This window comes from Myotis nattereri, assembly GCF_964212035.1.
Source record: "Myotis nattereri genome assembly, chromosome: 9".
NCBI classification, from domain to species: domain Eukaryota; kingdom Metazoa; phylum Chordata; class Mammalia; order Chiroptera; family Vespertilionidae; genus Myotis; species Myotis nattereri.
Window position 1 is genome coordinate 6,299,219 of NC_138084.1, and position 25,189 is coordinate 6,324,407.

Sequence of the window (25,189 nt, forward strand, 5' to 3'; positions counted from 1 at the left end):
TGGGTGGAGTTCCTCCTCTTGGGATTTGGTGTTTGGGATGAAAGGGAGGGAAGGTACACGGGGAGGTGTGAGGAGCCAAGAGCCCGTGTCCCCAGCCAAGTCATTTCAAGGGCAGGACTGGACTCTGAAGTTCCACGGCCCTGGCACCCACTTTCCCTCCCCTTCATTCACCCATAAACACCCCACACCCCAAGCCAGGAACCCCAAGCAGAGCAGGTGAGGACGGTGCAGAGCCACCACACGGGGGCAGCAGAGACTCAGCTGGAACAGAAGGGGGACTCCAGGCCTCAGGGAGGATGGGGGTGGGGGTGTCAGAAAATGGAGCAGATGGAAGCGGGAGGGTAATCACCTGTCTGCTGACCCTGAACTCAGGTCATGCGCTGTATTCACTCATGCATGCAACCATTTGTTCCTTTATTCATTTCTTTACTTTCCTTATTGAGTCAGCCAGCCTTCCTTCCTTCCTTCCTTCCTTCCTTCCTTCCTTCCTTCCTTCCTCTCTCCCCTGGTCCCTCATTTTCCTTCTCTTCCCATTTGTCCAGCCAAGCAGTCAATTGGACATGACATCCTGAGCCAAAGGAGGGCCGGTCTGGCCATCTCTGTGCTTCTGGGGTCTTTGGGGCTGTGGCCCACTGTTCAGGGTCCCCAAAGGACTCTGGGCTTGGGACCCGTGGGACTTCAAGAGGCTGAGTCACCTACAGGCTGGCAGTAAAGGCAGCCACACAAAACAGTATAACAGTAAACAGTATAACAGTGCCCTGGTGGGCCGACTGACCTGGGCCACCTCCTCACCCCAAAATAAACTCCAGGAAGACACTGCTGTCCAGGGCCCAGCAATGTCTGAGATTTGGGGAAATTCCTTGCCAATCAGGACAGGTTTTCCTGGCCCTAATCTCTCTCTTGCAGAAGTTTGAGCATAGAGTGGGGGTGAAGCTGGGGTTTAACATCAGTAGATCTGAGGGCCGAATGAACTCATGCATGTGAGGTGTGATGTCGGGAGAGAGTGCGGCTTGGTGGCCAGACCTAGGATTCTGGCTCTTACTAGCTGTGGATCTTAGACAAGAACTTAACCTCTCTGGGCCTCAGGTACCCAATCTGTGAAATGGGGCTAACAATCCCCACCTGCCAGGGGCAGTACCTGCACAGGGTTAGGGATCCATTAATGGGTGCTGCTATCATTAGGAAATGTTCAGTGAAACTGGAAAGCATGACACACATCGAGAGTGTCAGCGTGATTATCCCTATGGCAACCAAGGCCAAATGCCTCTGCCTGATTCTCGGCTCCCTCCACCCCAGCCCGGCCTCACCTGCCTTCCAGCCTTGCCACCCAAAGCCTGATGACAGCAGCAGTGGGGAGGCCGTCTTTGGGGGATGGGGCCCCTCCCCACCACTCCTGGGGCGGAGAGCCCTGCTCAGTGGCTATACACCAAGCCCAGTGCCAAGTCACTGCCCAGCCCTGTGGCAGTTTCGGGGAGGGAGGGGCACTTGAAGGGTGGGGCAGTCCTAGGATGCTCCTCTATCCAGGTGAGGCTCTATTCAGTCTGCTGACCAGGCCCTGGGTGAGCTTGGAAGATGAGTCAGGGTCAGGGGTCTGGGCTCTGCCTCTGGGCAGCGTGGGGCAGTGACACCTGCCTGGCTGCCTCTTTGGGTCGCAGTGAGGTTCAAAGAAGGCTGAGGGGGCTTTTTCCGCACGGAGGACATCGCCATTGATTTTTAGAGGGGCGGGGTAGGAGAAAGAGAGAGAGAGAAACATGGATTGGTTGCCTCCCCGCTAGAGCCCCAACCCGGGCCGGGATCCAGCCCTAAACCTAGGTATGTGCCCTGACCGGACCGGCCACCTTTCCGTGCACAGGACGATGCTCCAACCAACTGAGCCACACCGGCCAGGGCAGAGGGTGCTTTATCATGCGTCGGGCTTTGGACTCCATGCAGGTGACATCATGACCTGAGTGGGGGCCGGGGGGAGGGAAGCAAAACCCAGAGACTTCTGCCCCCTGTTTCCTTGAGCTTCAATGAAAACACTCAGTTCAGCATCTGGGGAGGCTCTTGTGCTCATTCTTTAGATTTCAGTTCTGGTTACTAACAGGGGTGGGAGGTCAGGTTCTACATGACACCCAAAGTGCTCCACTGTCCAGTCCCACCCCAGCACCAGCTCCTCAAGCCACCTCGCCCTCAGCCACAAGGAAGGACTGTGAACCCCAAAGCACCCCCCCTCACCTCCATTCCTTGCATGTTCTGTCCCCTCGGTTTGGAAAATCTTTCCCCTCCTCCATCTGACTCTTACTTTTTCCTCGACGCTGGTCCCTCTTAGAAGGGTTTCCTGGTCCCCCAACCTGGGTGAGGGGACCCTCTTCCCTGCAGCCGTCCACTGCCTGTCCCCACCTCTGTTGTAGCTCTTATTACTCTGAGGCCCTGCCTGTCTCCCATTTTAGGCACGGGCTTCTCAGGGTAGGGACTGTGTCTTAAACGGTTAAGGGTCCCCCAGCCCTTGGGCACAGAGAGACCATCAATGTTGGTTAAATCATGAGGGTCTTGCACACGTGGCACCAAACATGCCCAGATCCTGACCTAAACTCTTTGTGGGTGGAAGATTCCATCGCTTCCCCCAGATAATGCCCCAGCCAGAAGCGACAGGTGGCCACCCGCCTGCAGCGGCACTTCCTGGTGCTGGCTGGGGGAGGGCAGACAAGGCCTGGCAGAGCCAGGGACTGACCCAGAAGGGCATGCCCAACGCACCGCATTCCTACCTGGCCTGAAACACCTGCAGGGAGGAGTGTGATATACAATGTCTCCAACGCCCTTAGGGAAATGCACAGTCATTCATTCATTCATTCATTCATTCATTCATCCATTCATCCCCTCCTCAAAAATCCCGGCTTCTGCTGGTGCTCCACCTGTACTGGGCACCTGGAACCCAGTCCCTGTCCCCACCAAGCTGGTAGGCAAACATGGCTGACCCCCACGTCCCTCTTCTTTCCCTGTCCACACCCCTGCACACACTGTCACTGTCCAGCTACTTGTCTCTCCCCACCCCTATCAGACCAGAATTCCCCCCTGAGGATACAGACTGAGTCTGGGTCCCCCGCTCCGGGGGTCCCAGCGGGCGCACACAGTAGGTGCTCAAGGAAGTTTTCACGAGTGGCTGAATGGGATGGGAGGGGAAGGTCCCCCCTCCCCCACTCGAGCCCCGACGCCACGCCTCCCCGCCCCGCGCAGCGCCTGGATCGCGGCTCCGGCCTCTCACCTGGACGCCCGCCGGCCGCCGCCCGCCCCTGCCCGCCCCCTGCCCCGCATGCACTTCCTCCTGCCGCCCCGCCCCTTCCACATTCCAGCCCCGCCGCGCCAGCCCCGCGCCGGCCTTCGCGCAGCCTGGGCGGACGGCGCTCCGGCTCCGCGCCCGGCCCCTCGGCCGCCCCGCGATGAAGGCGGCCCAGGCCGCGGGCGAGGAGGCGCCGCAGGGCGCGCGGCCGGTCAAGGTGGTCCTGGTGGGCGACGGCGGCTGCGGGAAGACGTCGCTGCTGATGGTCTTCGCCGAGGGGGACTTCCCCGAGGTGAGTGCCGGGGCCCTGGCCTCGGCCACGCGCGGGCTGCCGTGTGTCCCGTCTGTGCGGGAGCTGCCGAGGGTGTGTGCCCACGCTGGCCTCCCGCGGGGTCTCCCAGCACCGTGCGGCGTTAAACGCGGTTCTCACGCTGCCTTTGGGAGCGCGGGCCTCGATGATACCGTCTGGGAGAATGGCATCTGCCTGGGGGGGTGTCACAGGGCACCCTGGGGGGTAGCACCCCCTGGCTAAGGGGAGCTGACCTCTGGAGCCGGGCTGCCTGGGTTCGAGTGATGACTCTTGCCATTTCCAGTTGAGTGCCCTTGGGCAAGCCCCTTACCCTCCCTCTGCCTGTGTACTTAGCGGCATGATAGGAATAATGGTGGTGCCCACCTCCCAGGGTCACTGTGAAGAGTGGGTAATACAGATCACCTGCTCAGCGCCCAGTCTGCAACAGGAAGGACTCACTAAATATGGCCAAGGTCTTTCTTGGGAAACATCCTATTTTCTCCCCCAGTTTTGCCCCTGCAGTGGACACCCCTCCTCCCTCCCCCCAACGCCCTCCCCCCTCCGCCAGGCTCTGCCCTGGAGGGTAAGGGCACACCAGAGTCAAGTCAGACAGCGGGTTGGCACCTTGGCACTCCTCTGGCCCTCAGTAACGTGCCTCTCTGAGCCTCAGTTTCCTCATACAACCTCATGGGGTGGAAGGAGCCAGGCGGTGGAGAGGTGGAGTTAAAGGAAGGCTGAGAGATGGCTCCACTGGGTACCTGGCGTGTCCTTGGTGCTCAGGCGTGTTGACCAGCATGCTCACGGACTGTCCAGGCGGACTTGCCCCGCGCCCGGACAAGGGCCGGACCCACCCACCCAGCCGCCTCTCCTGGGGGCCATGGGTTCGCTTTGGCGTCCCTTCTCCCTCCTGCCTCGCCCAGTGCCCTGCAAACCCCTGGGTTGCGCAGGCGCTGGGAAATGAATGGGCGCGGGGGCAGAAGAGACCAGGGCTAGTATCCGTGTCAGGCCTTTCTTTCCATTGTGGCAGCATCCAGCTGACGCTTGTGGGTTACAGAGCTGATGTCACTTCCTTTGGCCAGTCGCTTTTTTTTTAAGTTGTGAGGAATGTGCCTCCAGGCCCCCAGATGCCGCCCAGGAGAACCCAGCAATTAGAGCACAGCGGGGAGAGCACCCCAGAGGGGCCAGGCCTGTGGGTCCCAGGAGAGGGGCTGGGAGGGGTGGGGCCTCACCACCGGTGTCCTGGGCTCTGAGACCCGTGTCCTTGATGGTGAGACCCACCCCAGTTTCAGAGAGGTTACAATATGGAACTGAGCATCTCACCGTTGATGAAATGTGTGTATTGAAGGACACACGAGCTGGTCAAGGGGAAGGATGCATGTTTGTCAACTGGGGGATGAATCTGCCCTTGTCTAGGCTCCTCCCTATTTAGGGGCCCTGAATTCACAGGAACCCTTCTGCCTCCAGACACACGAGAGGCCTCTTCATTTAAAAGAAACACAAGGGCCCTAGCCGTTTTGGCTCAGTGGATAGAGTGTCAGTCTGCAGACTGAAGGGTCGTGGGTTCAATTCTGGTCAGGCTCGATCCCCAGTTCTGGTTGGGGTGCAGGCAGGAGGCAGCCAATCTCTCTGTCTTTCTCACACTGATGTTTCTCTCTCTGTCTCTCCCCCTTCCTTCCACTCTCTAAAAATCAATAGGAAAATATCCTCAGGTGAGGATTAACAAAAATAATAAAAGAAACACAAGATCTAAGCGTTGGAAAGGCCTTCATTTTACAGGTGGGGAAACTGAGGCCAGGGAGACAGAGTCTTCCCTTGGATCACAGAGCCCAGCAGTGGCAGTGCTGGCCTACGACCGAAGTCTCCCACCCCTGACCAGGACACTCTCCGCAGCCCCCAGTGCTCTGCCTGCCGGACCCAGCCTTCTCCTGCTCCTGACCCGGGATGCCTCCTCCTGGCAGTCCTCCAAGCCCAGAGAGCCTGGAGCTAGGAGACTTGGGGCCCCATCTCCCAGGCCTCGTGCCTGCAGCAAAGAGCAGAGAGCAGGCTGGGATTTGGAGGGGCTTCAACAACCTTTGGCTATGCCTGAACCTGGGGTTCAGGGGAAGGGGGAGCAGAGGTAGGGGTTTCCTGGCTGACATTTATGGCAGCAACCATTCCCACAGGAGAGCCCACAACAGAGCCAGCTGAGTCTTCCTCCACGCAGGGACAGCCATGGGTATGCTGTCCAGGGAAGCCCCTGATTCATCTCTCTCTCTCTCTCTCTCTCTCTCTCTCTCTCTCTCTCTCTCTCATATATTTGTATTGATTTGAGAAAGGAAGGGAGGGGGAGAGAGAGAGAGAGATAGAAACATCAGTGATGAGAGAGAATCATTGATTAGCTACCTCCTGCATGTCCCCTACTGGGGATTGAGTCCACGATCCAGGCATGTGCCCCAACCGGGAATCGAACTGTGACCTTCTGGTTCAAAGGTCGACATTCAATCATTGAGTCACGCTGGCCAGGCCTGACTCCTCTCTTGAGCTATGTCCCCATTCTGTAGTGATCCATCTCCCTGCCTGGGAGCCCCATGCGGGCAGACCCAAGCCTGAGTCATCTCTGTCCTGGTCTAGCCCAGGCTGGGCCCTGCCTTCCTGGCAGAGGAGACAGCTCAACAGATAAGATTAAGTGCTATTGACATTCTGGACAGAGTGACCCTGCCTGGGGGTTCAAAGAACACAAGGGGAGATGTAGACAGAGTCTCCAGGATAACATTCCAGGTTAGGGGAAGGGTTGTGACAATTACTAGTCAGAGAGGAGCAACCCAGCCCCACGTCATAGAATGGGACTTTCCCCGCTCACTCCTGACACCAGGGGCGAGGGTTGGTGATCTCAGGGGAGGCAGGTGACTGAGAACAAATCTGCCTCCATCTTTAGCCAGCTGTCCATTATGTTACTTTGGGCAAGTCACTTCCCCTCTCTGGGCCTCAGTGTCTCATCAGGAAAATGGGGATAGTACTGACTTCCCAAGGCCGCAGGGATCAGAGATGGTGCGGGTAAACGGACATCCACATGTTATCTCCACAGGCATTTGCAAAGTGCTGACATGTGTCTGCCTGCACAGGACCCCTCTACTGGTGAGTGGGTGGCCAAGCCCGGGTTTCGCCTGGCTGGTTTGGCTCAGTGGATAGAGCGTCGGTCTGTGGACTGAAGGGTCCCAGGTTTGATTCTGATCAAGGGCACATGCCTGGGTTGTGGGCTCGATCCCCAGTGGGGGGCATGCAAGAGGCAGCGATCAATGATTCTCTCTCATCACTGATGTTTCTCTCTTTCTCTCCCTCTCCCTTCCTCTCTGAAATCAATAAAAACATTAAAAAAAAAAAAAAAAAAAAGCTCGGGTCTCACCAGGCATCATGCCCTCCAGTTACAGGCTGGTGGGGACAGGGGCTCAAGCTGGAGGGACTGACAGTGGCTGGTGTGGACACTGTCCCTGGCAACCAGCTTTCTAGGTGACGGACACGTATGTTGGACCGCACCTGCCAGCAAAGTCTTCCCTGTCACACTGTGAGGTGACACTCCTCTCTTTTAACCAGTGTGGACACTGGCCTTAGGTCACACGGCTGGCGAGGGCCAGAGCCAGTCCTAAGCAGTGCTCCTAGCCACCATATCACACTGTCCCCCGCCAGGCCAAGGGCCCAAGGGAGAGGGGCCCTGGACAGGCAGAGAGGCATGGGGAGGTGCATTGGAGGCTTTTCTGTTAGCAGAGGGGGTAGGAGGTGACTAGAATCCAGGGTGGGTTGAGCCCCTACCTCAGGGCCATCCTCGATGTCCCCATCTGCCCCAGCTGCCGGCTCGGAACTTGCCTTTCTCCCCACCCTCCCCCTGCAGCTTCCCAAGTGCCCTGGAGGACTGCACCTACCCAGACACACCGAGAGGGGGCTGCCCGTCCCAGAGGCCAGGGCCTGACTCAGAGGGCCAGTCCCAGGCAGGCCCCACCCAGCATGGGAAGTGGGGGGAGGAAGGGTCTCCCTGGCTGTCTTCCCTGAGCAGCCCTCAGCGAGTGAGCAAGGCCTGGGGACCCCCAGCTACAGTGGCCAGCAGGCCCCTCCGGCAGAGGGCTTGTGTGGCGGAGTTCTGAAAACCTTGATTCCTGCGTTTGTGTACAAAACCTGCCCTATTTTTTTTTTTAATATATTTTTATTGATTTCAGAGAGGGAAGAGGGAGAGAAAAATAGAAACATCAATGATGAGAGAGAATCATTGAAGAGATAGAAATATCAATGATGAGAGAGAATCATTGATTGGCTGCTTCCTGCATGCCCCCTACTGGAGATCAAGCCTGCAACCCAGGCATGTGCCTTTGACTGGAATCGAACCCAGAACCCTTCGGTCTGCAGGCCGACGCTCTATCCACTGAGCCAAACCGGCAAGGGCCTAAACCTGTCTTATTTCCACTCACCCTACCTTTAGGGAGAGGGAGTAAGCCCCAGGCCCGGGCAAATGGGAATCTGTCCTGCATGACCTTCTCTTGAGCCCAGAGAAGGCAAATAAGAAGGGCAGAAACCAGGGCCCGTGGGAGGGGATCCGGGGAAGATGGCACTGGGCCGGGGTCTTGGTTGGATTGTGAGAGGTTGAAAGACAAAGGACAACATGCTCTGCAGACAGGCACTAGTCTAGCTCATTTCTTGTTCCCAGTGTCCAGAACTGGACCTGGAGAAGGTATGATGACCGAATGTATGAATGAATGAGCGGCCGAACAAATGTGGGTTAATGTCGTTCCGGGAGGAGGGGACAACATGCAGGAAGGCTCAGAAATGGTACCGTCCCCTGCCCAGGGGGACAAAGATAAAAATAACAGTGTCCGGTGTGTGTGGTGTGTTTATTTCGTGCCGGGCCCTGTGCTAAGGGCTCTGTGCGGAGGGTCTCCCTGAAGCCTTGCAGCAACACGCCGTGCTGGGCGCTCCTCAGGTTCCCACCTTACCTCCGAGGAGGGCAGGCCGGGGGCCGGTGCCTTGCCGGGCACACTGCTGGGAAGTGGTGGCTCTAGGCCTCAACCCCACCAGACTACTTCTAGAAACTACCACCCTCTGCTGACTCCCAGTGAGGGCAGTGCTGCAGGCATTCCTGGGCTCTGGGTTGGCACTGGGGCTGCTCCCCTTCAGAAGTTGTCCTCACAACCTCCCCGTGCCCCCTTCTTCCCCAGAGCTACACACCCACGGTGTTTGAGCGGCTCAGCGTTAATCTGCAAATGAAGGGCAACCCTGTGGAGCTCCAAATCTGGGACACAGCAGGTGGGTGTGCAGGGCCCCGGGAGGGACAGGGTGGAAGGAGGGGCCCAGATGCTGGGAGCCAGGCCCCACTCCCTTCCTTCTGAACCGGGAAGGTCCAGCAATCTCCAAGGGACTGGTGTGGGCCAGGATTAGGGCCCCCAGGAACTGAACCCCCCTTGCTTCTGTGCCTGTGTCCACTGCCTCCCCGACCCCAGGGTGTCCGGCCATGTCCTGGAGACAAGGGAGAGTCCAGAGCTCTTTGCTCTCAAGGGGTGGACTGTTCCTGGCCTCAGCATTCCACCGTGGCTTAGCTTCTGTAAGATCTGCCTGACCTTGACCTCTGCCCTCCAGCCTCCGGACCTTGCCCACACAAGGGGTCAGAGTCATCTTTACATCAGAGCTCAAAGCCAACCTCAGTCCCAGCAGCCCCTTTACCTTGGGTTGGCAAAGATATCTTTGCTGGGGAACCGCCTGCCTTTCTCCTCACCCCATGCCCCAAGTCCTGGGCAAAGCAGTCCCTCCAGGCTGGGCCTCTATCTTGCCCCAACCTTCCAAATGGTCTCACCCAGGCCAGGCTGGCACATCCTGGAGGCAGGCCAGGGGAGGAACACTGCCCCAAGGGGCACATTCATGTGCAATGGCAACCTAAGTGCCAAATTGGTGTTGGACCCTGAGAAACAGAACTAGACACACGCACGCACGCATGCACGCACTTTAATGGGATCCAGGGTTTGATGTTGGGTTTGATGTTGGGGAGGTGTTGACAGTGGGCAGGAAATCTGGAGGGAGTGGCCACACCTGTTCTACAGGACAAGTCGATTATGACCGCCTGCGGCCCCTCTTCTACCCTGACGCCAGTGTCCTGCTCCTCTGCTTCGATGTCACCAACCCACACAGCTTTGAGAACATCTTTAACCGGGTAGGTACTTGGGGGGTGGGAGGCAGAGCCCCCAAAGCCAGGCCACACTGCTCCACCCCCACTCTTTTTTCCCCCACTACCACCCCCTCTGGACCCAGCAGACTCTCAGAGCTCAGCAGGCCCTGGATGACATCAGGGCCAGTGCCTTTGGCATATATACGGGGAAACCCGGCCCAAAGGTGGGCAGCAATTTGCCAGGGGTTCCACAGGGATTTGGTGGGAGGGTCTGGCCTCTGACTCCCAGACCAGTGCTCCTCACCTGCTCTCTACTGCAGACTCAGAACACTGACCCTGCCTGAGAATGCTGGGTGGCCCAGGGCCCCTGAATCTCCCCTGCCTGGGCCTGACCAAGGCCACATGAACAGTCAGCTTCCAGCAGCTCTCAGCCCCCCCATCTGTGTGGCTGTTGCCTCTCAGCAGTCTCCCAGGATGCCCCCCAGTTATGTTAGGGCTTCTAGAAGCTGTGCACAGGTGTCAGGGCCTCGTTGTGAATGACGCGCTCCAGGTTTCTTCGGAGCACAGCCGGTGACAGCATTCGTAATGATAACGATGGTGGCAGCATTAGAACTTACCACGTGCCAGGCACTGTTCTGGACACATATCTATTTACTCATCTGACCCCCTTACAACCTTAGGGAGCAGATACTATTATTATCCCCACATTGGATCCCTTGCTCCAAGAAACACATCTATTGCAGTGGTAACGCCGGGATTTGAACCCAAGCGTTCTGCTCCACACAGTCATTCAGAAGTAATGACAGCGCATCTATGTGCCAGGCACTGTTCTAGGCACTGGGGACCAGTTGCGATGGTGGTGGCTGGGATGGTGCTGGCCGAGGGGATAGTGAGAGGTGGGTGGATATTGAATCTCTTTGAAAGGCAGAACCATCAGGATTTGCAAGTGATTTGGACATGGGTGGGAGAAAGATACTTGGACCAGAGTAACTGGAAGGGAGACTTGCCATTTCCCAAGATGAGAAGGAGCAAGCTGGGAGTGGGGAGGTGGGAGGCGGGGGCCTGGAGGACATCCCAGTGGAGGTGGCAGGTAGGCAGGTGGAAGTCTGAGTCTTCAGTTCCCAGGAGAGGGCTGGGCTGGGCTGGACAGAGCCATGGACTCAGGGTGGTCACCTGGAGGGCAGGAGTAACTAGAGGAAAAGTACACCCACAGCTTTGAGAAGGGGGTGCTGGTAAGACCCGAGAAGAACCAGGAGAGCGGGGTCCTGGGGCACAGTGCAGACCCGGTCTTGGAGGAGGGGTGCGATGATTCCCAGTGTCAGGGTTCAGGGAGGGGGAGGGCTGAGGACTCACTTTGGATTTAGCAGGGTGGAGTCACGGAGGAGACCCTTTCTGGGGACAGTTCTGTGGAGGGCTGGGATGTGGGGAGCCTGCCCAGGACCCCACACGGGCCCCATGTGGCTCCAGGAGCTAGCTGTGTGCTGCCACTTTTTCCTGCACGGACACACAGACCAGGCATGCCCTCCTGGGCTATAGTCCAGCCTGAGTAACCCGGAGCCTCACATTCCAAAGAGCAGCTGACTCAGGGCGAGAGGCGCCCTCCTACAAGCCAACAGCTGCCGCAGTCAGGTTAGAAGCTGCTTTATCTTCACAGGATCACCTATTTGCTCACATATTTTACCCAGTTGAGGAGGGGGCCATGGGAGCCCTTACCTTGTAGATAGGCAGGGTTCTAGAGGGAATGGGAGCAGGGCACTGGCCCAAATCCTGCCCCTTCCAGTGTGTGACCCCGGCCGAGTTATATAGCCTCTCTGGGCCTCAGCTACCACGTGTGTATAATGGGATGGACGATAGGCGTTGCTTCATAGGGACCTGGGGGGTTAATGAGTCCACAGGTGTGAAGTCTTAGGGCCTGGCACAGAGTAGGTCTCCCTGGACGTTGGCTGTGCTGATGACTGATGATCGAGCTGCCTGGGGAGCAGGAGGACAGCCCCTTCTCCCCGCTGCGGAGACGGAAGTACTCCCAGCGGCTAACACACCCCCCACCCCCTCCCCCGCAGTGGTACCCAGAGGTGAATCACTTCTGCAAGGAGGTGCCCGTCATCCTCGTGGGCTGCAAGACGGATCTGCGCAAGGACAGGTCCCTGGTGAAGAAGCTCTGGAAAAATAAGTTGGAGCCCGTGACCTACCACAGGGTAGGAAACACAGCCCAGGGGCAGGGGAGCGGGAGAGGGAGCCTCCGGCACGTTGACCAGCACGGCCTCTCGGCAGGCAGTGCCAGGTGTCCAGCTCCCCCGGGGTGTGGGATCAGAGACTGCTGGTGCTCAGAAGTGGTACCTAGAATACTCTGGAAGGTTCCAGCTGTGGAAGGGAGAACAGTGATGTGCACATCAGATAGTTCTACCCCCCCCCCCCCCCGCCACATCACAGGTGGGGGACCTGAGGCCCAGAAAAGACCCCAGCTCTTCAGTCTGCAGGCCCCTCTCTGCTCCACACCCGGGAAGTTAGTCGGTTCTTTGAGAGGCAGAGACCTAGCCCAGGACGGAGGCGGGAAAGCCGAGGAAGCGTCGAGAGCACTTGTCCAGCCAGGGGGAGGAGCCGTGCGTGGGGAGCCTAGAAACACTCACCTTCCGCTTTTGCCCTGGAGACTCCGAGGAGAGCCAGGAGGGCTGGGAGGACTGGGAGGTGCCCCAGCAGCCCCACCTCACGGCCGTCACTCTCCCCGTCAGGGCCAGGAGATGGCGAGGTCCGTGGGAGCAGTGGCCTACCTGGAGTGCTCGGCGCGGCTCCGAGAAAACGTCCACGCCGTCTTCCAAGAGGCCGTCGAGGTGGCTCTCAGCAGCCGCAGTCGCAACTACTGGCGGCGGATCACCCGGAGCTTCTGCGTGCTGACCTGACAGCGTGGGCCCTCCCTGCCCAGCTCGCCCAGCAGCGCAGGACGGAACTGGGCGCTGACCTCTTCCCAGCGGGCTAGGCTGGGCCCGGTTCCCAGGCTGTGACCGAACCGCCCTTCAGACCCATGGTCAGCACGGCGGCCAGGCCCCTCATGCTGGGGCTGAGATCCCTGAACTGAAGTGAAATCCCCCTGAGACCTGAGGAAGGGGGTTCCCTGGCCCCCCTGCCCTGTGGAGGGCTAGTCCTGGAGCCCCCACGCGCCCAGCCCTGGACCGCACATCCAGGAGTGACCACGCAGCCTGGGCCACCTCGTGGCTGTTCCCGGGGCTGCACTTTCCGCTCCTTCAGGCAGACCTGGTGGTCCCAGGACCACTCCCACCCCCACCTGGGCCAGACTCACACCTGGCCCCTTCCTCCTGCCCTTCCCAGTGGCAACTGTAAGGACTAAAATGACATCGCCTGTCAGTTGTGGCACGCCTCTTGTTTCAAAATGCCTTTACACCCATGTGACAGGGTGGATCAGCGCCCACCCCGTGTAGGCGCTGGGGTGGAACTGCCTGGAGCCAGGCCCCGCCCTTGAACCCGCCCTTAGCTTCTTCTTTCACTTTCTTGGAGAGCTCCGGCACCGTGTGTCATGGTCCTGTCTGTCTCCCAGCGGGTGGCCAGCTTCCCTAGAGCTGGTTTAGTTGGAATGTCCTGTGCCTCAAGCAGTGCCTGACTACCGGAGCAGTCACAGCCCTGCCCCGAGAAGGAAGTCCAACTTCTGCAGCCGGGAGCTTGGGCTCTCCTGCATCTGACCACAGCCCACCTTCCCCATTGGATGCCCAGGACCTCTGACACCCCAGCCACACCGGGGAGCACTAACACCCCTACCAGCCTCCAAGCCTTTGGCTGTCCCCCCACCTCGGCACATCCTCCCAGTCACTGCCTGTTCACCCCCGAGTCCTTCAGGGTCCAGCACAGACGCCACCTTCTCCAGCAAGCCCTTGGGTCTGCCGGCTTCCTCACCCCCACTCACTCCGCCCACACCAAGGCGCCCACTGCTGGTGTCAGCCCCTCGGCTAAGGCGCCAGGCTTTCTTCCTGTGCTGTGGGAGAGGCCAGCCTAGATTCCTGAAGATGACAGGTGTGGCACCGGGACCAGGTGTCTGGGAGGGTGGAGGTGGGAGCGGGAGACCAGTTGGGCAGCTGCAGTCGTCCAGAAACCAGAAACAAGCCACCACAAGCCGAGGCCAGGTGACTCTGGGTGGCAAGGATGGACTGCCAGAAGGGTGGGGACGCTGGGAGGGAGGGAAGAATGCTGGCCACTGCCCTGCATGAGAGACATGCAGAGAGGCAGGGGTGTCTGGTGGCTGGTCTCCAGCTGCAGGCCACATGCAGCCATCAGAGGTGTCGCAGGAGGACACAGTGAGCCCTTGGATACACCCGCTGAGCGCCAGGGCTGTTGTTAGGGTTGGTTGTTATCCTCCTCAGCTGCCAAACCTCTCTCTCAATTCCTCACAACCCCACCTGGCAGGGCAGGCACAGCCTGACACGTGGGAGCCAGGAAAGGCAAGCCCAGAGGCCAGCAGGGCTGAGAGCCACAAACCACAGTCTGCGTTTCAACTTACTGCCTCCGCCTCGCCTCAAAGGGCAGGGACCCCAAGGCCACTCCTCCAGGACAGGCCACTCCCTGGCATCGTCGGGTGGACAGGGTGGGGCACACTGTGAGTCATGAAGCTTCCCTCTCCCCTCTCCCTGGGCAGCACCCTGGGCCCCACATCTGGGTGTGGGGAGGGGGTGGTGGCTGGCAGATCACCCCATATCAGGTCACCTTCTTTGCTCTCTGACCTCCTGCTCCTGTGGAGGATGAGGACTCCTGGTCCCAGGAAGTCATCCCAAAGCCAGTGGCATAGGAATCAGGGAGTCCACAAAGCCTGTGACAGGCTGAGGAGCAGAGAGAGATCCAAAACTGACTGTCTGACCACCCACCCTACCTTCCAGGGCTTGACCTCCAAGTTAAATGCTTCTGATTAAGGTCGGATTTTGGAAAGTATGAGATCTTCCTGAGTTCAAATCCTGGCTCTGCAATTTACCAGCTCTGTGACCTTGGAGGAGTCCCTAGGACACTTATTTGGGAAATGAGGGTAATTGTAGGACCTACCTCTTGGAGGTTGGATTAAATGAGTTCACAAAACTAGTGCTTATTCACTCAGCGTTAACTGCTAACTGGAGTTATTAACTGTGATATGAGGGTCATTATTTACTCGGCAAGGTTGTCGCAGTTTCTGCAAAGCAGGAGCAAGCACGGACCTGTTGTGTGGATACTGGTCTTTTCCCAATCTGGGTCGGCATATGCTGGGAGAAGGGGTGGGAGCTCAGACCCTCCTGGTGGCAAGGAAGGGAGCCTCAGAGGGGAGTGAGCTTGGAGTATGAGGCTCTTTGTAAGGCCAGCTGGACCCTGTGAGGGGAGCCAGAGGGGTGGGGCTGGAATTCCTCAGGGTTCATGTTTGCAGAGGAGACACCAAGCCTGGTCCATGCTGAGCACAGGGCGGGGGCTGGGGAAAGTGACAAGACCGCCGTCCTTGCTTTCCACGCCTCCATCCTCCATGGGAGCTCCAATGTGGACACAAGCAGCTGGGGAGGGCAGCGACCAATAGTCACTCCGCCGCCTTCTCCGGATTCTGAGATAAACAGGATGGGAGGTGGGGGTAGGACGACCAGGGAGGTGTTTCCCACTGAAGGAAAGACAGCCACTCCAAAGTTCACCACGGCACCCATGCATCTGAAACAGGGTTGTTCTAGGACTCTCCTGTCTGCCCAACAGAAGGGCGTCAGAGTCCTGTCTGGCCAGGCCCTGGAGGTGACATTCTGCACGTCCTACCTCATTCTGTCCTTAAATCCCCACTTTACAGCTAAGGAAACAAATGCAGAAAGCTAACGGCAGAGCCAACAGCAGTGAGTGGGGAGCTTGGGCACAGGATGAGTCATGACGCCGGGCTCCTGACCTCCCATGGGCACTGGCAGGCGGCTGGACCTCCACCAGCAGAGGGCAGCAGGGCCCAAGGAGAGGAGCCTTTTCCGGGGCTGGCAGGCAGGCCAGGTGAGCAGGTTTGTTCCATCGCTCCTGCCTGGGGCACTTTCGGTGACATTCCACTCCCACCGGCTGTCACCCGCTGAGCGGAGCCCACCCTAAAATCCTAGTGAAGAGAAAGCAGGCTCAGAATGGCCGAGTGACCTGACCGTTCTGGCCAGCCTGGAATGCTGTGCTCAGTTTGTTATGGTTCGGGGTCAGAATTTAGGGTTTGAATGCTGGCCGTACAATTAACACCTCCTACGATTATGATGGGCTGGGATGAGATCAAAGGAACCATCTTGGCCAGGCACTTCCCGGGGGCCATGTCGTTACCCAGGCTTGCTTTTCCCTCTATGCTGCACCTAGGGAGGCCGGTGGGGACTGAGGGGTCCCTGAGATTTCCACCCCAGAATCTGTAACATCGTTTGGGGAAATAAGGGACCCAGGGTGTGCTCCCAAAATGTAAAGTGTTGTGAGCCGGCACCTGGGGCCAGAACTATCTTGGGGAGCTGGATCTGGATTACCAGCTCACACGAAGCCCCAGGTGCTGTGATGGGGGGCGGGAAGCTGCTGAGAAAGTTTCAAACTCCCCCCACCCCCCTGTATTCCCAACAGCTGAAGGAGCTGAGTCATGTGACAACGTAAAGTCATGTGACCAAGGGGTGACACCACTCAGAGCTTCCCTCTGGCCCAACAATGCCACCCTGGGCTCTCCTCCTCTCAGTTTCTCACCCCAACACCCCCACCCCCACCCCCGCTACACACCCCCACCACCAAAAAAGAAGAAATGGCCAGATAAAAAGTATTTTACAAATGCCATGTACCCTAGGCCTGTTGTAGGCGGTGGGAACGGCACCAGGTGTCTGACCAATGGGGTCAGACCAAACCTGGGTTCCGCAACCTCGGTAACGGGGTTCTGGCTAGAAAAGAATTCAAACCCAAACTGTAGGAGAACATTTATTGGGTAAATTACAGAGGTAGAAAAAGTAATTCCTGGAAGAAATGGGTTTAGGAAACAAGTTCTAGAGGTAAAGGAGGGGGGCCCTTGGACTGGGGGAAGCTAAGGTAATCCTCACCTGAGGATGGGGCGGGGGAAGGGGAGGGAGCAGGGAAAGGGAAAGGCACGGGCGTGCTCCCCGGGGATTTTAGAGAAGGTCCCAGGGGAAGATCGGCATAGAATATTCAGTAGCTTTCCAGGTGTGTCCATTCAGGGTTGTGATCGCCACTGATTGATTGGCTGGCACCAGGGCAGGGGCGTCATTATCAAATGCAGCTGGTGCGGAGGTCAGCCCGCTGGTTTTGTTTGTGGGCCTGGAGCTGAAATACAACTGAGGCACAGATGTTATCTCTAGGGAGGAGAGGTCAGGGGGTCTGCGTTAGCATATAACCAGCGATACGCTAGGGGAGGAAAAACCCTGGGGGTGAGGTCCCACCGTACCAGTGCCTGTGGCTAGGCTCCCAGGCCTTTCCACCCTGCTGACCTTCTGTATCTGGCCCGTCGTCCTTGCTCTGCTCGTGTCTGTCTAACTGCCTATCACAGGTCCATCTCTGCAACTTCCCTTTCACCTCTGCCCCACCCCCAGGCCAGGACCATCTCCGCGCAGGGTACAGGGCTGAAGTGAGTGCCCATCACCCTAGCAGCCACCTCTGTGACCATTGAGAGCTCCTCCTTCGTGTCTCACCTGCCCAACTCCCTCCTCCTGCTTCCCGGGACCTCCTCCCAAATAAGTTCCGCTGTTTGTTGTGTTCTTGTATTGGTAGCCTATGCCGTTCATTCACAATTCTTTGTTGAGCACTCACTACAAAATCCTTGCCTCCTGGTTTCTCCGTCCGCTGTGCAGCCTTGCTGGGAGGCAGCATCCTTCCCTTTGGGAAGCCGGACCACCACCATACTCTCACTCTCTCCTGACCCCAGCAGGGAGGACATCACCAACACCCATTCCTCCTGCTCTCTCACACCGCACCGCCCCCTAGGACTTTGAATCTGGGTCAAGAGACAAAGAGGGACGTTTAAATTCATTGTGATGACACTGGCAGTACTTTTTTAAACAAGTCTATAGAGGTTACGACATGCCAGATGGTTCTAATATTAACTCATTCAATGCTCATAACCATCCTATAATGTAGGTACATTTACCAGCAGCCCCATTTTACAGATGATGAAACTGAGGGACAGAGAGGCTAAGAAACTTGTCCGATGTTGTAAGCTAGCAAGTGACAGGTACAGGATTTGAGCCTAGGCTGGATCTATGCAGCATCCAGAGAGGGGTGGGGATGGCAAGCCGCCAGGCAGCATCCAGTAGGTGTAACGGGGGCTGTGATGGCTTGCCTGCTCCCCAGCCCTCTCACTTCCTCTGAGTGATCCACCAGCCTTCCCATAAGGCCCTTTCCCACTCAAATTAATCAGCCTCTTCTGATATTCACACCCTCGGGTGGTTGAGATCCCATATTAAGGAAAAATGAGAAAATATTTAAAAAATAGGATTTCAACCACTCTGAGCTGGTGTGGCTCAGTGGTTGGAGCGTTGTCCCAAGGATTCCAGGGTTTGATTCCTGATCAAAGGCACATGCCTGGGTTGCAGGTTAGATCCCAGCCTGAGGGGGGCTGAGTGTAGGAGGTAACGATCTCTCTCTCTCTCTCCTTTCTCCTTTCTCCCTCCCTCTCTCTAAAAAAAAAAAATCAATGAAAAATAATACTACATCCTCAGGTGAGGATTAACAAAAAAAAAAAAAAGGATTTAAATTACTCTCAGTTTCATGGTCAACCAAATTAAATGACTTGATAATTTGCATATTTTCTTTTCCTCTTTTTTTCTATGAAAAAAATTTTGCATAGTTATAATCACACTGTCACACATTTTTGAATTCTGCTTTTTTCATTTAACATTTTAGCCTAAACATTCCTATATTGCAAACAAGTTGTGAATATCACTAAATTTTTATTTTGGAATAATTTTAGATTTAAACAAGAATTATATAAATAGTCCATAGAGTCCCCATAAACCCTTCTCCTAGCTTCTCCCCATGTTAACATTCATTAACCAAAACTAAGAAGTTCACATTAATACCATTTATTAAACTCCAGACTTTATTTGGTTTCCCCAGGTTTTTTCTCTAATATCCTTTCTCTGTTCTAAGACCCAGTGCAGGATACCATGGTGCATTTAGGTGAATATCATTTTCTGTGGCTGCGTATTATTTCATCCAGAGAATATTCTAAAAAGTTTAAAACCTATTGGCTGTTCTGCATTTATTTGCATTGTTTCTAGTTTTTCTGCTTTTAAGATTATTCAAAAACAACAAATGCTATTTAAATAGGAGTCCTGCTGATCAGCGGTACTTTATTTTAAAAAGTAATTTTATTTTTTCATTTGTTGTTCTTTTAAAATATACTTTTATTGATTTCAGAGAGAAGGGAGAGGGAGAGAGAGACAGAAACATCAATGATGAGAGAGAGTCATCGATCAGCTGCCTCCTGCTCGCCCCCTACTGGGACCCGGGCATGTGCCCTTGACTGGAATCGAACCCGGGACCCTTCAGTCCATAGGCTGAATAGTCCTATTCACTGAGCCAAACCAGCCAGGGCTACTTTTTAAAAAATCCTCACCCAGGGATATTTTTCCATTGATTTTTAGAGAGTGGGAGGGATGGGGAGAGACAGAGAGAGAAACATCCATGTGATACATCGATTGGTTGCCTCCTGCAACTGAGATACATGCCCTTGATCGGACTCTAACCCAGGACCCTTCAGTTGGTGGGGCCGAAGCTCTATCCACTGAGTCAAACCGGCTAGGGCCAGCTGTACTTTTAACTACTCAAGAGCCCTGCATCACCCCCACACACACGCACACACAGACACACACACACACACACGCACGCACACGCACATGCACACGCACACACAGACACCCACGTGCAGAAAAGGGACCTTAGGTTCGGAGACGCACCCAAGGTTACCTGGTGCTAGCAGGGTGCAGGCTCAGGTCTTCCTGCTCTTCCATCCTGAATGGAGTGACTGTCCCCTAATTGAAACCAGCCCATCAACGTGCTAGTGCGGCTTTTATTCAGAATTGCTAACGGGAGCCCAGGAATCAGTCAACTAGAGAAGAAAGGTTTTAAGGTTTCTGCCTTTTTCCATGACTCTGGGTTCTGGAAAGGGGCTGAGATCATAGTTCCTCCCTCCAGAGTCACTTCCAGGAGCCTGGCCTGGTGAGTGCCCAGCAAGTGGGCGGCTAGTGGGTGTTCCACGGAGGCTGCTCTGTCATCAGCGATGTCCCTGCGGCCTGAGAGCCAGCCCAGAGGGCAGCTCCGCTGTGGAACCTGCGGGGGCGGGCGTTGCTTTCATCTCCCACCACTCCAGTCTTGCAGGACTTTTAGGCTCACCTCCAGCACCCCCTCCAGCAGGGTTACTCTCTTCCTGCTCATGAAATGCTCCCAACACCCCTAACAAGGTGGGTGTTCTTGACATAGACCGGGAAAGTGCAAGACTTCCCGCTAGTTGAACCCAGGAACTCCATGATCTTAACCACTACCCTGCACTGGCCCCTCCTACCCTACCCTGCAGCCACAGCCTTCCCGATGCACCCATCCCACCGAGTGCCCTGCCCCTCAACTCTAGGTCCATCTCTCCACTAGAAAAGGAGAGAAAATGAACCATTTTATAAATAATCTTATTTTATATTAAATTTAATCAAAGCACCTCTGTGATCTTTCTCCCAAAATCCCTAACACCGGTAGAATCATGAGAGAAACATCAAACCCCAACTGAGGGACGTTCTACAAGCTACCTGATAGTCCTCTTCAAAACTGTCAAACTCATCAAAAACAAGGCAAGCCTGAGAAACCGTCCCAGCCCAGAGGAGCCTCAGGGGCAGTGTGCCCTGACCTGGATGGGCTCCTGGACAGAAAAGGACATTAGGTAAAAGCTAAGGAAATCTGCATAAAGTATGGCCTTTGGTTAATACTAATGTGTCAATGTTGGTTCATTACCTGCAACAGTTGTTCCAGGTTAAGATATAAGGGCAAGAGCATAGCAGAACTCTCTGTATTATCTTCACACTTTTTCTGTAAACCTCAAAGGTCTAAAATACAGAGGCTATTTAAAAATTTATCACAGTAGTTACCAGGAGGAATCTCCGGAGGTGGCTGGACACCCTATGATCTATGCTAGGATAGGGCCCTGAAATCTTTCAACTGAGTGCCTCTGAAGACCATCGTCATCGCGGCCGAGCCTCCTGTACCTCGAGGGGCTTCCTGAATGGTACCAAGATGGCAAACCAGCCAAGGGCAGGTCCCAGAGACCTAGCGACAGCCCCGCTTCTGGGTCCCTGTCAGTGCAGGCAATGTTCATTAATGTGCGTGGACTGCCCTAGCCGGTGTGGCTCAGGCGGTTGGAGCGTAGCCCCATGCATGAAAGGGTCTCGGGTTTGAGTCCCAGTCTTCAGCGGGCTGCCTCCCCTGGAGGGGGAACAGAGACTTAAACACAAGAGGGCATGCAGGAAACGCCCAGCTGGGCGGCGGTTTACAGCGCAGCGGGAATCGCCCAGCAGCGGGCGGCCGGAGGAGGGAGCAGAGCCTAAGCCTGTTTGGAGGGCAGGGTCCTCATGGAGAGTTTGGGGGAAACGCCAAGGATGAAGTTGCTGGCAAGGGGTTCGGAAAGGTCAGGACCAAGGTAGGTTGGACTATATTTGAAGTTAGAATAAATGAGGACTTCAAAGGAGAGAAGAGCTGAGGGCTGAGGGCTGAGGGCTGAGGGCTGGGCTTTGCAGAAAGCCTAAGGGCAATGGGTGGGAGAGAGGCAGAGGCTGAGACGCAGAGAGATAGAAACAGCTGTTTATCTGCCTGCAGGGGCCATCGCAACCTGCTTTGGACTCTAAGCTCTCCTTCCTGTGTAGGCACCTGCCGGGGCCCTCACTGGCCTCTGGCATGACTAGCGGTCACAGGAAGTGGACCATCACTCGCTCAGCTCCCCAAACCCACACACCTCTCCCTCCAAGGAAGTGAAGAGCAGTGAGACGCGCCTACTGTCACAACGGGGTTGAACTCAAAACTGACTCCAGCTGCACTGCCTTCTCCGTCCCCGTGGCTATTCCAGGGGTTTCAAGTGTAAATTCCCTCAACCTCCTGCCCAGCACCCTGCCTGGGCACTGCTCCCACACCTCTCTTCACGTTCAGAGGAGCTAATCTCATGGGCCAGTCTGCCTCCCTGGCTGTTCCTCTCTGAGAACCTCCTGCTCTATCTCTTATCCCTGATTTCCAGGCTCCATTTTCTTTCTTTCTTCCTTTTTTTTTTTAAAAAAAAAAATATTTATATTGATTTCAAAGAGGAAGGGGAAGGTAGAGAGAAATAGAAACATCAATGATGAGAGAGAATCATTGATTGACTGTCTCCTGCATGGCCCACACTAGGGATCGAGCCCGCAACCTGGGCATGTGCCCTTGACCGGAATTGACCCCGGGACCCTTCAGTCTGCAGTTCGACACTCTATCCACTGAGCTAAACTGGCTAGGGCTCCACCTTTCTCTACTGACACTTTTTTGCAGGACACACAAGCTTGTTTCTCTCCAATGACCACCCCCCTTTTTGTCTTCCCTCTGCTCTCCTCTTCACAGGGTGTACCCCTTCTTTTCTTACTTGAAAGAAGGGTATACACTCACCATCTTTGCTTACTTCCCATTCATTCTCGGCTCATTGCATTCCAACTCCCCCACTTTGCCAACTGCATTGATTCTGTTGGCAAAGGTTGACAGTGATGTCATAATGGTTCCCCATCCAAGGGTGGTCTTGCAGCTTCATCTGACGCCTGGGCCCCTCCCTCCTGCTCACACTCTCCATGCTAGCCGCACCTTTTCCTCTCTTATCTCTCTACTCTCTCCTGCTCAGCTATTTTCATAGATTCCTCTTCCTCTGCTGAACACTTCCTACATCCATTCATTCTGCAAGCACTAATATAATGAGCTGGGCAGAGTCCTCCTCCCTGCAGCCCTGTCCCTGGATTCTGGCCTCCTTTCTACACTTTCCAGGGATATCTTGTTTCTCCCATGGTCTTTTTTTTTTTTCTTTCAATATATTTTTATTTATTTCAGAGAGGAAGGGAGAGGGAGAGAGAGATAGAAGCATCAATGATGAGAGAGAATCATTGATCGGCTGTCTCCTGCATGCCCCACACTGGGGATCGAGCCCGCAGCTCAGGCATGTGTCCTGATCGGGAATCGAACCTTGACCTCCTGGTTCATAGGTTGACGCTCAACTATTGAGCCACACTGGCCGGGCCACAATTTTTTTTGACAAGCACTTGCTATGGTCCTGAGGGTGTTCTTGCACTGTGAATGCTAACTCACTTATATCCTAGGACAATGACCTACCAGGAGAGGCGCAGGTCCCATTTGAAATCTGAGACCGGTGTGGCTTGAGCAAGGTGATATGTTCATTGTGTGGCGCAGTGTATCTCCGGGGTCGCCACTGGGCCACTGCACCATGTCTGAGCAGGGGTCTGCCTGTAGTGTCCATGGTATCCCCAGTGCCTGCTACCTAGTAGACAATACTTGCTGCCTGGGTGGCCAAATACCCCTCCTCTCTGCAAAGGACAAAGCCCCACCCATGTGCTGAATAGGGTGGGGAGGTCCTCCCTCCCCCTCTGCCGCCTCAGCTCTTCTTGGCTGCCCTGCCGTGTGTCTAGATGCCAGGGGTGGGAAATGCCCTTCCCACATTGTCCTCTTGATGAATATCAAAACCCCAGGAACTTTCTTTATATATATATATATATATATATATATATATATATATATATATATATATATTTATATTTGATTTTTTACAGAAAGGAAGGGAGAGGGATAGAGAATTAGAAACATCGATGAGAGAGAAACATCAATCAGCTGCCTCCTGCACACTCCCCACTGGGGATGTGCCCGCAACCAAGATACATGCCCTTGGGACCCTTGAGTCCGCAGGCCGAAGCTCTATCCACTGAGCCAAACCGGTTAGGGCACCCCAGTAACTTTCAAGCATTGCCTCCTCCACAAAGCCTTCGGGACTGGACACCCCTCCCTCACAGCAGAATTGGCTCCTCCCACATTTGTGCCCTCACAGTAAGTATCCTGAATAGACCAGGTATATACCCTGCACAGACCTGATGTCCATCAGAGCACTTGTCCTGGCTTATGCCCGATGTACATATAGTTCTTAGACTCTTCCACTCTTTCAAAGGATCTCGGCTTAAAGGCTCATTTACATGGTCACCCGAGACCCCCAAAATGTGCTCTCATGCACACTCATGTTGCAACCCCAGTGCCAAGCATAGTGCCCTGCACAGGCAGGTGCTCTTTCTGGGGAAGGAACACATGAACAAACATTAGGCCTGGTTAAAAATGCCATCAATTTAAGGCGTAGCAGAAAGAGCGCTATCAGAAGACATGGTTTATGGTTCCAATTTCCTTACTAAACTAGCTGCATGACCTTGGCCAAGCTGTTTAACATCTTCAGGCCTCAGGCTGCCAGTTTTTTAAATGATCTGATTGGAGCCATGGCTGGATAGCTCAGTTGGTTGGATCATTGTCCTGATGCGCCAAGGTTTTGGGTTTGATCCCCAGTCGGGCACATGCAAGAGTCAACCAATGAATGCATAGATGAGTGGAACAGCAAATCAATGTTTCTCTCTCTCCCTTCTTCTCTCTCAGAAAAAAGAAAGGGGAAAAAAAGGAACAGTTTACCTGGAATAATAGCTATTAAAGAAAAATGATTTGGTTGGATTAAATGACCTCCAAGCTCCATGCCAGCTCTAAGATTCTGTGATTTAGTGCTAATATTTCCTTCATCGATGAGGACCTAACAGACTCTTTAGGGAAGAAATTAGTGCAATACCAAATAAACACACTGGGTTTGAGAGTGGTGTTGCTGCAGCTCTGAAAGCTATGCAGTGCAGGAACAGCCTTCATTTCTCCTTCTCCGGCTCTGCCATGCTGGGCACTTTTGAAGTAGTGTTTGTTTGTGGTTTTGTTTTGTTTTTGTTTTTTGTTTTTCAATTTAAACTGTAAGCTCCTGAGGGCAGGGTCCAAATCCTATAATTTTTAACTCCTGAGGAGCCAGCAGATGCTTAGAAATTAGTATGTATTTTGTGGTTGATGAGGGTAATGGTCATAAAGAGATTCACTTAGATGTGAGGCAGTTTTAATCATAAGTACATTAAAAAATTAAGAGAAAGCATTGGAAATTAGGGACACTGTTCTACTATTAATTTCATCTAAATTACTTGCCTGTGTAATAAAGAGCAACTTAAATGCATGTAGAAAGAAATATGGTCCCTTCAAGAGGAAGAGTGTGGATTCAGAAAAAGGAAGCCCCTGTAGATTCTATATCTTCCAGCAAGCCAGAAGTGAGAAATCAATTGCCTACTTTTATGCATTTTTAACTATAAAATGCATAAAATATAGGAAATAGTAAATGAATACTAAATACCAACATGAAATAGAAAATGTTTAAATACTAACATTTACGGAAACCACAAGCTTTCACCAATATAAACAGATGCATTAAAAACATAGATGGGTAGTCCTGGTCCATGTGGCTCTG

General features: G+C 54.7%; 1 protein-coding gene across 1 annotated transcript; it reads left to right on the forward strand.

The window, feature by feature from the left end:
• Positions 1-3,353: 3,353 nt before the first annotated feature.
• Positions 3,354-13,033, forward strand: RHOD (ras homolog family member D). Its single transcript, XM_081099867.1, has 5 exons — positions 3,354-3,551; positions 8,729-8,816; positions 9,605-9,714; positions 11,730-11,864; positions 12,399-13,033. The coding sequence occupies exons 1-5, from the start codon at positions 3,420-3,422 to the stop codon at positions 12,564-12,566; spliced, it is 633 nt and encodes a 210-aa protein (XP_080955993.1). The 5' UTR covers positions 3,354-3,419; the 3' UTR covers positions 12,567-13,033.
• Positions 13,034-25,189: the final 12,156 nt, after the last annotated feature.